The sequence below is a fragment of the Ranitomeya imitator genome, chromosome 5 (assembly GCF_032444005.1).
Source record: "Ranitomeya imitator isolate aRanImi1 chromosome 5, aRanImi1.pri, whole genome shotgun sequence".
In the NCBI taxonomy this organism is placed as follows: Eukaryota; Metazoa; Chordata; class Amphibia; order Anura; family Dendrobatidae; genus Ranitomeya; species Ranitomeya imitator.
In genome coordinates, this window is record NC_091286.1 from 638,762,407 (window position 1) to 638,778,171 (window position 15,765).

The window sequence follows — 15,765 nt, forward strand, 5'->3', positions numbered from 1 at the left end:
CACAGTGCTGCAGAGCCATAGCACACTGCCCCTAGTGGACAGAATGACTGTACCATTAGTATTCACCCTCCAGCACAGTGCTGCAGAACCATAGCACACTGCCCCTAGTGGACAGAATGACTGTACCATTAGTATTCATCCTCCAGCACAGAGCTGCAGAACCATAGCACACTGCCCCTAGTGGACAGAATGACTGTGCCATTAGTATTCACCCTCCAGCACAGTGCTGCAGAGCCATAGCACACTGCCCCTAGTGGACAGAATGACTGCACCATTAGTATTCACCCTCCAGCACAGTGCTGCAGATCCATAGCACACTGCCCCTAGTGGACAGAATGACTGTACCATTAGTATTCACCCTCCAGCACAGTGCTGCAGAGCCATAGCACACTGCCCCTAGTGGACAGAATGACTGTACCATTAGTATTCATCCTCCAGCACAGAGCTGCAGAGCCATAGCACACTGCCCCTAGTGGACAGAATGACTGTACCATTAGTATTCACCCTCCAGCACAGTGCTGCAGAGCCATAGCACACTGCCCCTAGTGGACAGAATGACTGTACCATTAGTATTCACCCTCCAGCACAGTGCTGCAGAGCCATAGCACACTGCCCCTAGTGGACAGAATGACTGTACCATTAGTATTCACCCTCCAGCACAGTGCTGCAGAGCCATAGCACACTGCCCCTAGTGGACAGAATGACTGTACCATTAGTATTCACCCTCCAGCACAGAGCTGCAGAACCATAGCACACTGCCCCTAGTGGACAGAATGACTGTACCATTAGTATTCACCCTCCAGCACAGTGCTGCAGAGCCATAGCACACTGCCCCTAGTGGACAGAATGACTGTACCATTAGTATTCACCCTCCAGCACAGAGCTGCAGAGCCATAGCACACTGCCCCTAGTGGACAGAATGACTGTACCATTAGTATTCACCCTCCAGCACAGTGCTGCAGAGCCATAGCACACTGCCCCTAGTGGACAGAATGACTGTACCATTAGTATTCACCCTCCAGCACAGTGCTGCAGAGCCATAGCACACTGCCCCTAGTGGACAGAATGACTGTACCATTAGTATTCACCCTCCAGCACAGTGCTGCAGAGCCATAGCACACTGCCCCTAGTGGACAGAATGACTGTACCATTAGTATTCACCCTCCAGCACAGTGCTGCAGAGCCATAGCACACTGCCCCTAGTGGACAGAATGACTGTACCATTAGTATTCATCCTCCAGCACAGAGCTGCAGAGCCATAGCACACTGCCCCTAGTGGACAGAATGACTGTACCATTAGTATTCACCCTCCAGCACAGTGCTGCAGAGCCATAGCACACTGCCCCTAGTGGACAGAATGACTGTACCATTAGTATTCACCCTCCAGCACAGTGCTGCAGAGCCATAGCACACTGCCCCTAGTGGACAGAATGACTGTACCATTAGTATTCACCCTCCAGCACAGTGCTGCAGAGCCATAGCACACTGCCCCTAGTGGACAGAATGACTGTACCATTAGTATTCACCCTCCAGCACAGTGCTGCAGAGCCATAGCACACTGCCCCTAGTGGACAGAATGACTGTACCATTAGTATTCACCCTCCAGCACAGAGCTGCAGAGCCATAGCACACTGCCCCTAGTGGACAGAATGACTGTACCATTAGTATTCACCCTCCAGCACAGTGCTGCAGAGCCATAGCACACTGCCCCTAGTGGACAGAATGACTGTACCATTAGTATTCACCCTCCAGCACAGAGCTGCAGAGCCATAGCACACTGCCCCTAGTGGACAGAATGACTGTACCATTAGTATTCACCCTCCAGCACAGAGCTGCAGAGCCATAGCACACTGCCCCTAGTGGACAGAATGACTGTACCATTAGTATTCATCCTCCAGCACAGTGCTGCAGAGCCATAGCACACTGCCCCTAGTGGACAGAATGACTGTACCATTAGTATTCATCCTCCAGCACAGAGCTGCAGAGCCATAGCACACTGCCCCTAGTGGACAGAATGACTGTACCATTAGTATTCACCCTCCAGCACAGAGCTGCAGAGCCATAGCACACTGCCCCTAGTGGACAGAATGACTGTACCATTAGTATTCATCCTCCAGCACAGTGCTGCAGAGCCATAGCACACTGCCCCTAGTGGACAGAATGACTGTATCATTAGTATTCACCCTCCAGCACAGAGCTGCAGAGCCATAGCACACTGCCCCTAGTGGACAGAATGACTGTACCATTAGTATTCATCCTCCAGCACAGAGCTGCAGAGCCATAGCACACTGCCCCTAGTGGACAGAATGACTGTACCATTAGTATTCACCCTCCAGCACAGTGCTGCAGAGCCATAGCACACTGCCCCTAGTGGACAGAATGACTGTACCATTAGTATTCACCCTCCAGCACAGAGCTGCAGATCCATAGCACACTGCCCCTAGTGGACAGAATGACTGTACCATTAGTATTCATCCTCCAGCACAGAGCTGCAGAGCCATAGCACACTGCCCCTAGTGGACAGAATGACTGTACCATTAGTATTCACCCTCCAGCACAGTGCTGCAGAGCCATAGCACACTGCCCCTAGTGGACAGAATGACTGTACCATTAGTATTCACCCTCCAGCACAGAGCTGCAGAGCCATAGCACACTGCCCCTAGTGGACAGAATGACTGTACCATTAGTATTCACCCTCCAGCACAGTGCTGCAGAGCCATAGCACACTGCCCCTAGTGGACAGAATGACTGTACCATTAGTATTCACCCTCCAGCACAGAGCTGCAGAGCCATAGCACACTGCCCCTAGTGGACAGAATGACTGTACCATTAGTATTCACCCTCCAGCACAGTGCTGCAGAGCCATAGCACACTGCCCCTAGTGGACAGAATGACTGTACCATTAGTATTCATCCTCCAGCACAGTGCTGCAGAGCCATAGCACACTGCCCCTAGTGGACAGAATGACTGTACCATTAGTATTCATCCTCCAGCACAGTGCTGCAGAGCCATAGCACACTGCCCCTAGTGGACAGAATGACTGTACCATTAGTATTCACCCCCCAGCACAGTGCTGCAGAACCATAGCACACTGCCCCTAGTGGACAGAATGTTTTTTTATTTTACTTTATACTTATAATTATTCTCTTCCTCTGCATCCAATTTTGCTTTAGTTTTTTCTCCCCCCTCTTCCAAGAACCATACTTTTTTTCTTTTTTTTTTACTGCCGTGATGTTTTGGGTTTTCTTTTTCGGGAAGCTTGTATTAGCTGTCAACTTCGCTTTATATGGTGAAATAAATATCAGGAATGTGTTTGGTTTGTTTTTTTGTCACTGCTTTGATAAGCCGTTCCTGGGTTTATTTATTGGGGGGTTTGCTGTCCTTTTTATTGGCAGTCCAGCTGTTTTCTTTTGGGGGGACGTGCCTTGACCAGTAAGCAGCAATTCTGGCTTTTCTTTTCATTTAACTTTGCTTTTGGCTTTGCGACGTTTACCTTATGGGCGAAATCGTTTTATTCTTTGATCATTTCTTTTGCAGACTCCATTGATTCAAAATATCTTTAGTTCTTTTTTTTTTTTAAACTTTATATTTTATATCCCCCCACAGGGGACTTGAACCTGCGACTATGCGATAGATATGTTCTATGTACAGCGAAACTGGGGGGCAAAGGGTTAAATAACAACGATCAGCGCTGCCTCTTGTTTCTGGGCTGTTCTTTACTGTATAGTAAGCATGGTAAATTAAAAAGAACATTGTGTAATTGCACTTTTTCCAACCTCGTCATACATGATTGTCCGGTCATGAAGGGGTTAAGAGATGCCGTTATGTAGCAATTTGCCATCTGAGGAGCGTGCTGCCCACATGACAAGTCTTCTGTGACCCGTGCCTGATACCTGCCGATTGTGCGTCTCAGCAGGCATGTCGGGAGGTAGAGCCCGCCGCTCCGCGCTCCTCACATACAGAAGTGAACAGCGCTGGATCGCCATTTTAAAAACTTTTATTTCTTTCCTCCATTCTAACTGGTTTCTTCAGGAAGCAAAATATGTAGTTCACTAGGTCGCCCGGTGTGACCCCCTGATACCCCTCACTTCCTCCTAGGTCACCCGGTGTGACCCCCTGATACCCCTCACTTCCTCCTAGGTCGCCCGGTGTGACCCCCTGATACCCCTCACTTCCTCCTAGGTCGCCCGGTGTGACCCCTGATACCCCTCACTTTCTCCTAGGTCGCATGGTGTGACCCCCTGATACCCCTCACTTCCTCCTAGGTCGCTTGGTGTGACCCCCTGATACCCCTCACTTCCTCCTAGGTCGCCCGGTGTGACCCCTGATACCCCTCACTTTCTCCTAGGTCGCATGGTGTGACCCCCTGATACCCCTCACTTCCTCCTAGGTCGCCCGGTGTGACCCCTGATACCCCTCACTTTCTCCTAGGTCGCATGGTGTGACCCCATGATACCCCTCACTTCCTCCTAGGTCGCTTGGTGTGACCCCCTGATACCCCTCACTTCCTCCTAGGTCGCCCGGTGTGACCCCTGATACCCCTCACTTTCTCCTAGGTCGCATGGTGTGACCCCCTGATACCCCTCACTTCCTCCTAGGTCGCATGGTGTGACCCCCTGATACCCCTCACTTCCTCCTAGGTCGTATGGTGTGACCCCCTAATACCCCTCACTTCCTCCTAGGTCGGCCGGAGTGACCCCCTGATACGCCTCACTTCCTCCTAGGTCGCATGGTGTGACCCCCTAATACCCCTCACTTCCTCCTAGGTCGCCCGGTGTGACCTCCTGATACCCCTCACTTCCTCCTAGGTTGCCCGGTGTGACCCCCTGATACGCCTCACTTCCTCCTAGGTCGCCTGGTGTGACCCCCTAATACCCCTCACTTCCTCCTAGATCGCCCGGTGTGACCCCCTGATACCCCTCACTTCCTCCTAGGTCACCCGGTGTGACCCCTTGATACCCCTCACTTCCTCCTAGGTCGCTTGGTGTGACCCCCTGATACCCATCACTTCCTCCTAGATCGCCCGGTGTGACCCCCTGATACCCCTCACTTCCTCCTAGGTCGCCCATTGTGACCCTCTAATACCCCTCTCCTCCTCCTACAAAGGAACAGTGTGACCCTCTGATACCCATCACTTCCTCCTAGGTCATACAGTGTGACCCCCATGATGCGCTTCACCTCCTACAAAGCACAATGTGTCCCCCTGATACCCATCACCTCTTCCTACAAAGGAACGGTGTGACCCCCTGATACGCCTCACTTCCACTTAGGTCACATGGTTTGACCCCGATACCCCTCATTTCCTCCTAGGTCACATGGTGTGACCCACCCTCATACTTCTCACTTCCACGTAGGTCACACGGTTTGACCCCCTGTTACCGCTCATTTCCTCTTAGGTCGCACGGTGTGACCCCCTGATACCCTCACTTTATCCTAGGTCACATGGTGTGAGCCACTAATACTCCTCACTTCCTCTTAGGCCACACGGTGTGCCCCCTGATACCGCCCATATCCTCATAGGTCACATGGTGTGACCCCCTGATACTGCCCATATCCTCCTAGGTCACATGGTGTGACCCCCTGATACCCCTGACCTGACCCTGACCTCCTACTACAATGCACGGTGTGACCCCCTGATACCTTTTACCTCCTTCAATGCACAGCGTGACCCCTGATACCTTTCACCTCCTTCAATGCACAGTGTGACCCCCTGATATTCCTCACTTCCTCGTAGGTCACATGGTTTGACCCCCTGATACCGCTCATTTCCTCTTAGTTTGCATGGTGTGACCCCCTGATACCCTCACTTCATCCTAGGTCACATGGTGTGAGCCACTAATACCCCTCACTTCCTCTTAGGCCACACGGTGTGACCCCCTGATACTGCCCATATCCTCCTAGGTCACATGGTGTGACCCCCTGATACCCCTGCCCTGACCTACAATGCACGGTGTGACCCCCTGATACCTCTTACCTCCTGCTAGGTCGCACATTGTGACCCCTGATACCTTTCACCTCCTTCAATGCACAGTGTGACCCCCTGATACTCCTCATTTCCTCGTAGGTCACACGGTTTGACCCCTTGATACCGCTCACTTCCTCCTAGATTGCATGGTGTGACACCCTCATACTTCTCACTTCCTCGTAGGTCACACGGTTTGACCCCCTGATACCCCCTCACCTTTCCTAGGTCGCATGGTGTGACCCCCCCCCAATACTCCTCACTTCCTCTTAGGCCAAATGGTGTGACCCCCTGATACTTCTTACTGCCTGCTAGGTGAGATGGTGTGCCCTTCTGATACCCGTCACCTCCTCCTAGGTCGCACAGTGTGACCCCTGATGCCCCTCACTTCCTCCTAGGTCTCGCGGTGTGACCTCATGATACCCTACACCTCCTACAAAGCACAGTGTAACCTCCTGATACCTCTCGCCACCTCCTACGACGCATGGTGTGACCCCTGATACTTTTCACCTCTTCCTACAATGCACAGTGTGACTCCCTGATGCCCTTCACCTCCTCCTAGATCGCACAGTGTGACTCCCTGATGCCCTTCACCTCCTCCTAGATCGCACAGTGTGACTCCCTGATGCCCTTCACCTCCTCCTAGATCGCACAGTGTGACTCCCTGATGCCCTTCGCCTCCTCCTAGATCGCACAGTGTGACTCCCTGATGCCCTTCGCCTCCTCCTAGATCGCACAGTGTGGCCCTCTGACACCACTCACCTCCTAGGTCGTACAGTGTGACCTACTGATACCCTTCACTTCCTCCTACAATGCACGGTGTGACCCCCTGATGCCCCTCACTTCCTTCTATTCCTCCTAGGTCGCATGGTGTGACCCCCTGCACCCCTCACCTCCTCCTGGCTGCCTGCACCTCCCTGTTCCTCTGTCCAGGCTGTATTTGGCTCTGCAAAACAGCGCTTCATTTCTGTACTGTTCCACTAGGGGGCACTATTGTATCGCCCATAAGGACTGCTGACACTTTCACTCCTGTCCAGTTCGGCTGAGCTCGCTGCTCTCCCTAGAATCTGCGCCATAGGAATGGATGGTGGCCTGACCCTCTTCTCTGCTCCTCGTGCATTTCTCATATACTGTATCTCTGGGGGAGTCACATTATTCCTAGGTACTCAGAGGGGTTGCACAATATGACATCGCTCGGATGGGGGTCCAACTACCAGATCACCCACCAATTATCAGATTGAAAACTAGATTAACTATTGCTGTGGATTTTTTCCATATTTTTTTTTCTGCACAGTATTGTTCCTGTCAACAAGTTGTGCAGGAGATGCCTCAAAGTATCTGACATAACCCTGGGACCCCTTCCATCATAAAGTGCCATGTCCAATAAATTATAAAAGTGTTTCCTGGTTTCGGAAAACCCCTCTCCCATGGCTACAGTTGCTTTATAAAAGAGAGGTATTTACTCACCCTCCCCTGGTCCAGTGATGAGTCTCTGCTTAGTCGCTCCGCCCAGCATGGATCAAACTGTTCAAATCCACTGAGCTCACTGATTGGCTGCAGTAACCGACACGTAGAACAGCGGTGAACACTCCGCACTGGACCCAGACAGAGGGAGTAGAGCCCAGATTGGAAAAAATATTTCCATCACCCCTTTAACCCTTATCCGGCTGAATAGGTACAATTGTAACTATTCCGTTTTAAAATTGCAATAACTTTTTTTTGAAAAGACGTAGAGGGCTGAAATTTCGTGACATCTCTACATTTTTGGTCCAGAATATATTGGCCAAATTTCAATAAAATATCTCCACCCGCTTCCGAGATAAGGGGTCGAGATCTTTTTGCATCCATAACAAGCTGCATAGGTACAAATGTACCTCATATATTTTGAATGAAGATAATGCAAGGGAAAAAGCATAAATTTTTTTTTAATGATAATGCTATTTAACTATTATAAACAAGTAAAAAACTGTTCATTTACATTATAAAAGAAAATGTAAGAAACTTTTTTTTATTGATTTTCTTTGCAAGTAATGCATGTTGGCTTTGCTACAGAGTGTTCATCGCAAATGGGTTTCACACAAACCACACAAGACTTTCTAGTCTTGCGTTGTTTTCGCCTCAGGTCTCTGCAGACATAGCAACTACCAACAACAGGGGAGGGTCCACGACTACCATGAGGTATTTTGGGGCCAGCTGCTGGCTGCGATGCTACCACAATGCATCGTCCAAGCACCATTTCTACTGCACCTCGAAGAAAATGGTTTCTCATTATCATTTTGTTTGTACTACGATCTTCAATTGCAATCATACACAGCTGATTTGCGAGATCTTTCAGGAACTTTCTTCGTTGATCCTTTGCCCTGAAGCTTGGATTGTGTTCTCTGTAGATGATGTAGGATGCTAACCCACTGACATCAATCATATTGTAGAAAAATGCCAAAGTCCAACGTGATGTTCGTCGTTTCACAGTGTACTCTCCCAACATTTTATCCATAACATCAACGCCACCTTTTGTTATGTTGTAGTATTTTATTATCTCTGGCTTGGCTGCTAGTGTCTCTTCAACTTCTCCCGTCATGTGCATAGATGATAGAAGCACGACTGATTTGTTCTTCTTTGGTACATATGAACAGACTGTTGCATCATGATTGTAGGCAAAATTTGTCGAGTATACAGGCCTTTCTTTGGCAGGCTGCATGTTGTTAGGTAGGAACCTTTTGTTTTTTCTCACTGTACCAACTAGTGTCATGTTCCAGGAGTTCAATACCTTAGCTAGTTCCATGGTTGTAAAGAAGTTATCGGTGGTGACATTTCTTCCAGAGCCTTTATACGAGCTCACTAGGTCCAATACTGTTCGTTCTCCAATGTTTACTTGTCGAGGACCATCAGTTGGTTTCCCAGTGTAGAGCTGACCTTGTAAAGGGTAGGCATTTGATGAGTCACAAGCCCAGAAAATCTTTATGCCATATTTAGCTGGTTTTGAAGGTATATACTGGGTAAATTTAGTATGACCTCTAAATGGAAATAATTGCTCGTCGACGGTGATACAATGATATGGCTTGTAGGCTCTCTCCAGATTACTGTTCAGCATTGTCCAGATGTCCCGTATTGGTGCAGCTTTATCTGTTTGCACACGTTCTGCACGTGTATTTTCGTTGTCAAACCTGATAAATCTGAGTATCATCTTGAAGCGGTCACGAGACATGGCTGCACGTATAAGAGGCAGAGCAGCAACATTCCACATTTCCTCCAGATTCTCTTTGTTGGCTCTGTGCACACCAGCAGCAATCAGTATGCCCAAAAATGCATGAAGTTCAGTTTCAGTAAATTGCTTGAATGTTTTTTGTGGTGGCCGTTTGGAAGAATCAGGAAAACGTTGTACCAGTTCGTTGTTGTAAGCATCACAAACTCTCTTGGCCTTTCGATTCGTTTCCCGTAATATGATGTCACACATCTCGGGAGTCATGATGGACTTGAATAGCTCTTTTGCTGTATATAGGTTGCTGATTGCTGCAGGGCCACCTCTTTGTCGTAGGACATTACGAGATTTTGTTTGTGCATTTGGCAGTGGATTACTGCACCATTGAGTTTCATCCTTAGCAGTCCAAATGTCGCCTGCACTTTGAGGCACAGAATCATCCTCAACACTTTCGTCTGATTCGTATTCATTTTCATGCTCTATGACCATTTCTTGTTCAATGTCTGAATCTTCTTCAGTAACATCCACTTGTGGTACATAGTTTTCATCATCAGATGGAACATATGGTTCATCCTCATGCTCAGAATCAGATTCTTCTAGCATTCGCATTATTTCGTCAGACGTAAATCTGTAAATATGAAAAAATGTAAAATAAATAATTTTCCGAAATACTACATTATTGGCTTTTCACAAAATTATACTAACCTGCAAACACGTTTTCTTGGATTATGGCGGAAACTAGATCCAGCATTACTATCACTCATGATGACTTGCTAGATGAATTTTGGCTTCGTATTTTGTGCTGAATATAAATAAAACATCGTAAAACAATATGTAGATACTAATTATTATCCATTTTTCGTATAAAAATTATACCTATAGTGATAAGTTTCATACAAAATATATGTAAGCCAAGTCCAGGCTGAAAGACAATTTGACTGTTCTGTCCCCACATAATGAGAATAAAGGTATAACTGGCTGTTAGATGCTGTGAGACTTTCCTACCTTCGTTTCCAAGAAATTGAAGACTTCACAAGCCTAGAAATGTGTGCTCACAGCAATGAGATGAACAGCAAAATGGCTAATGAGAGGAGGGAGGCAGGAAGACAAGTAGAAGCCACTCCCAGTTTGAATTAACTTAATTGACAGCAACATAAGTGACCAGTAACAACACTGAACAATAGATATCAGCATAACATTTGTAGCTGAATGAACTTTAGTTTCTGAAACCAAGTAAAGTCTTCCCACAGAGGAGGTATATGTGAAGGTACAATTGTACCTATGCAGCCTGTTAAGGTTGTAAAATTATGCAGCCTGACAAGGGTTAAGATGGAAATATTCCTTTAAGTGTAAAAAATGGAATATAATGGATTCCGTACTCTGTTCCAGGATCCACACGTGGACTGCTATGACGTCTCCGCCATTGAACACCGGCTTGGTTTGGATCGGGAGTCGCTGGTCGGCCTGGCAATCCTCCTGGGATGCGATTATGTACCAAAAGTGAGACCAACGTCCGTCCAGTATATAGAATATACACCTGATGCAGATAAGTGCACCATCTATACGCAGCGCTGCAGCCAATCCTCGCACTCCGCTCGCTGGCTGCTGTGGAGTGCAGAATTTCCCCTATACCTCCACTGACTGCCACAGGAGCCGATATACACTGCCAGAGCCCGCTGTTCCTGCTCCCTCCTCTGTGTACAGCCGCAGATGAAGTCCTGGCGATGTTCGGCATCAGCAGCACCTGGGAGCGGACGTAGGGAAGAGAGTGGAGTATGTGAGGCAGGACGTGTTCTGGCTATTCTGGATTTCTCGGAGAACTCCCTTTTTTCTCGAAGGCTTTCATTGCTATGTACGAGAGACCAGTGTGGCTGTTATAGGGGTAACTGGCTGCCCTGAGAGCCTCCATGTCTGCCGCTGCATCACAGAGGGGCGCCGAGTCTGCCGCCGCATCACAGAGGGGCGCCGCGTCTGCCGCCGCATCACAGAGGGGCGCCGAGTCTGCCGCCGCATCACAGAGGGGCGTCGCGTCTGCCACCGCATCACAGAGGGGCGCCGCGTCTGCCGCCTCATCACAGAGGGGCACCGCATCTATTGCAGCAGCGAGGGGCCCAATGCCTTCTGCTGCAGCTAGGTTCTATGTGGCTCAATTTTTGCCATCATTTTACTATATTAAGGAACTTAAAGAAGCGCTCTGGGAAAAAACTGCTACACTGCAAGGTGGGCTTCCAACGATAGGCTACCCACGGTAGGCTACCCACGTGCAGCTATCCACTAGCAGCCTGATGTCCTGGTCTAATCCTCCATGCTAACATCATGTAGGGATCCACAATCCCGGCAGTTTTGATGATTTTGATCTTTGATGTGATACCGTCCTTCTTCCTGGTCCTGAATGGGCCCTTGGATGGCACCGGGATCCTTTCTTTGGCGCGCTTTGGTTCCCTGTGTCATGCAGCAGCCTCTCAGGATCTGAGTGTGTGTGATTGTGCCTCTTGATCATAATGACCCCTGGTCAAGAGGTTGGTCACATAATGCTCATTCTTTGGAGGAGGTGTCTATGTCCATAGCACATGAGACGTTCTCTCTTCTTCACGTGTAGGCTCAGTGCCGGGGATGATTCTGCGTCTCTGGTGCCAGGTCCTGGCCGTATAATGCAGATGGCGTCCGGTGACATCTGGCCCCAATCTGCTGCAGCTCTCATACCTGTGCTAAATGGCCAACACCTTCATACCAAAGAGCTCCCAAGTTTGAATTCCCCTGGGCTGCAGGTCCCATCTGCTGACACTGGAGGAATCCCAAAGACAGGACCGTGTCAAGGTCATTAGTGCACATTGACAATTACTACAGACCTGTGTAGTTGCGGAGTGGAGAAGAGAGACCACTTTATTGCTTGAGTTCCTAATTTCTAACCTTAGCTCATTAGGGACGCTCCTAATTTTCCTTTTTGTATTTTCTTTTTTTTTTTTTTTAAATAAATTTTTATTGAAAGCAAACATGAACAATACATTTTATGCATTTTCCAGTATATTACAAAATTTTAACATTTTCCAAACCCCCAACAATCCCAACAAATCCCAGACCTCCCCCTCCCCTGACAGCTCCTTCCCAGTTATACTTTTGTTACCAGTATTGATGGCTCTTTGAGCCATTTGACTCACTTGTGTCCGCTTGTTCCTCTAGCACTCTCTTCCTTTCAGAGGCCCTCATCCTCCCATTTCCCATAACTACTCATCCCAGCTCGAGCCACGGAGACCACATTTTTTCAAACGTTTCTATTTTCCCACGTCTTTTGTAGACCCCCGTTTCCAGATTGAGACCATGTTTAACATACTTCAGGAATTCCCCCCTTGTAGGCGGCTCCTCCTTGATCCAGTTCCTTGCTATCACCTTCCTAGCCATATATAATAGCCTAGCTATTGCTATCTTCCAGATGTTATCCACTCTAATTTCCTCTACATATCCCAGTAGACACACTATCGGATCTCTCGGCACTCTGCATTTGTACGCCCCTTCCACCCGACTCATCACCACCAGCCAGAAAGCAACCAGTCTTGGACATGTCCACATCATGTGGTATATTCCTGCATTCTCAGTCCTACATCTCGGGCATTCAGAATCAGCACGCAACCCCGCTCTGTACAACACTTCCGGTGATTTATAGACTCTGTGTAAGATGTACAGCTGCGATAGTCTATACGGCTCGCTCAGTGACACTCGTGGAACCCATTCCAACACCGACTCCCAGGTTTCATCCTCCATTGGGCCTAAATCTCTTTCCCATTTCGCTCTTGCTTTTAGAGGGAAGTCTAGCAAATATGCATGCAGAAGGTCCTTATAAAGGGTGGTAATGACTCCCCTTGTGGACCCTTCCCCACACACGTATTCCAGAACTATGTCCTCCTGGATCTCAATACCACCGCCCTTGTTTTGAGCTTTAAAGGCGTGTTTCATCTGAGCATATTGATACTCCCCAGTCGGTTTCAATCCAAACTCCCCCTGCAGCTGCGAAAAGGACTTTAATCCTCGTTGTTGAACTATCTGAGCCACCAAGTGGATTCCTTTGGCCTGCCACTCTGCCAGCACACCAAGAGCCGCAAACTCAACCAAATTATTATTAAGCCATATCGGTGTAAATTTAGTCAGCCCCGTAACCCCCCGAATCTGTCGCAGTCTGGTCCATAATTTATGTATCAAAAACATAGTTGGGTACAATTTCCCCAAAACTCCCAAGGAGCCATCCTCCAGACACTGTGCCACCGGTCGTCGGTTTGTCACCTTCTCCATCAAGTGTTGTACCGCACTGGTAGACGCCTCCCGCGCCCAGCCCTTCAAATGCTGGCTCTGGGCTGCAAGAAAATATAACTCAGGATTGGGTAAAGCCAATCCTCCATCATCCTTGGGTCGCTGAAGCGTCTCCAGGCGAATACATGGGTACCGCCTCCCCCATATCAGGCTTCTAAAAAGAGCATCAATCTGCCGGAATTTCCCCCGTGGAATCCTAACTGGCGCATTATGTAGGACGTAAAGTATTTTGGGCATCAGAACCATTTTAATGAGATTAACCCTACCCACCACCGATAGGTGCAATTTATTCCACGCATCTACTTTTGCTTTAAGGGCGCCCATGAGAGGAGTCAAATTCCTATACAAAAACTCTGTAACTGGCATCGAGATCCATATTCCCAGGTATTTGAAAAGGGATGCCACCTTAAGCCGCCCCTCTCCCAATGGTTCACTTCTGCTCTCCTCCACCCCATCCACCTCAAAGAGGACCGATTTATCCCAATTTATCCTCAGTCCCGACAAGGCTCCAAATTTCCCAATGATCTCGATAGCCCCTTTCAAGGCGTCATCCGGGTCCGCCAGGAACAGTAAGATGTCATCTGCATATAACGCAATCTTCTCCTCAACACTACCATATCTGAACCCAGGGACCTCATCCGACTGTCGTATCTTGGCGGCCAGTGGCTCCACAGCTAAGGCAAACAGAAGGGGCGACAGTGGGCAACCCTGCCTCGTACCTCTGGCCAACTTTATAGGCTGAGAAAGTTCCCCATTCACTCTAATTCTAGCTGTTGGTAGTGAATATAACAGTTGAGTCCACGCCACAAATTGCGGTCCAATACCCATACACTTCAACACCCGCCAGAGATATCCCCACTCCACACTGTCAAACGCCTTATGGGCATCCAGGGATGCAATGACCCTTCGGCCTCAGTTGTCAGACTTCAGCTGCAGGTTCATATGCAGCCTCCGCAGATTAACCGCTGTAGACCTGTCAGGCATAAAGCCGGACTGATCCGGATGTACAAGGTTAGCAATGACGCTGGACAAACGGGAAGCTAACACCTTGGCCAAGAGTTTGACATCGATGGTTAACAGAGAGATTGGCCGATATGACTCAGGTTTCCCCAGATCCTTATCCTCCTTCGGAATAACCACTATAATAGCCTCCCTCATAGATGCTGGGAGATACCCTTGGCATCCAGCCTCCTCCAGTACTAACTTTAATCTGGGAATCAACACTTCCCCCAAACTTTTATAGATTTCGGCTGGTAACCCATCAACCCCAGGTGCCTTCCCATTGGCCATAGACTTCAGCGCCCAACTCAGTTCCTCCTCGGTGATAGGGGCATCGAGGCTCACCCTATCCTCTTCACTCAATTTCGGAAGACCCAGACTCTCAAGGAAAGTCTCCGTATCTCCGACTGACTCATTGACCCTGGAGGAATATAAGTCCGTGTAAAAGTCCGCAAAGACCTTTATAATTTCAGGTGTTTCAGATACCCTTCTCCCCCCATCTGAAACCAACGAGTGTACATACGAGGTACTACGCTGAGCAGCGGCTACCACCGATAGCATGTGTCCCACTGTTTCTCCCTCCTGAAAATAAGTCACCCTCTGAAACTCCCGCTTCCTTTCAGCTTTTCCCAGCAGAATCTTTTCCATACGAGTTTGCGCTGTTCTCAACCTTTTCTCTGCCTCGGAAGTCCCCAGCACTACCATCTCGTCCTCTGCAGCCTTCAGCTCCTCCACCGCCACTCTCTCCGCCTCCCTTGTCCTCCGCTTGCACCTACTAATGTCTCTAAATAGTAGCCCTCTCAGGTACGCTTTCATTGCATCCCAAACAATTAGGGCATCTGTACTCCCATCATTTAAAGCAAAGAATTCCGTCACCTCCTTCCCTATACCCTCCAAGTCAATGCTCTGTAACCAATTAGGATGGATCTTCCATTCTCTCCCGCTTGCGGTCCGTGTCCCCAACAGCCTGACCTCTACCTCAATTGGGCTGTGATCCGAAAGAGCTCTCGGCAGATAATGCACCTCCCCCACCATTGTGTCCATCAGACAGTTACCCAGCGCCATATCAATTCTGGATAACGTAGCATGTGCCGGTGAGTAGCACGAGTACCCTCTCTCCCCAACATGTCTAACTCTCCATAGATCAATCATGCCTATTTCACGCACATAGGTACCAAATGTTGTAGTGTGCCCCTCCGACCTGTTCTGGGTGTTCTTATTTTTATCCCAAAAGTCGTCACAGATATTGTTCAAATCCCCAATAATTAAGAGTGGTAGTGGTTCCCATCGTTCCACCTTCTCC

General features: G+C 48.7%; 2 protein-coding genes across 3 annotated transcripts in view; one reads left to right on the forward strand and one right to left on the reverse strand.

Moving 5' to 3' along the window:
• GEN1 (GEN1 Holliday junction 5' flap endonuclease) overlaps positions 1-15,765 on the forward strand; it is a 67,782-nt gene that overhangs the window by 25,126 nt on the left and 26,891 nt on the right. The window contains exon 5 of one of the 2 annotated variants that reach the window (XM_069728127.1): positions 10,551-10,661. The exons of the other annotated variant lie outside the window; for it this stretch is intronic. Coding sequence (XP_069584228.1) covers positions 10,551-10,661 — 111 coding nt within the window. The remainder of the gene's footprint in view (positions 1-10,550; positions 10,662-15,765) is intronic. 2 annotated transcript variants of the gene reach the window in all.
• LOC138680939 (piggyBac transposable element-derived protein 4-like) lies at positions 7,871-9,967 on the reverse strand. The gene is made up of 2 exons (XM_069768140.1): positions 9,867-9,967; positions 7,871-9,789 (listed from the first exon to the last, which is right to left on the reverse strand). The coding sequence occupies exons 1-2, from the start codon at positions 9,923-9,925 to the stop codon at positions 7,971-7,973; spliced, it is 1,878 nt and encodes a 625-aa protein (XP_069624241.1). The 5' UTR covers positions 9,926-9,967; the 3' UTR covers positions 7,871-7,970.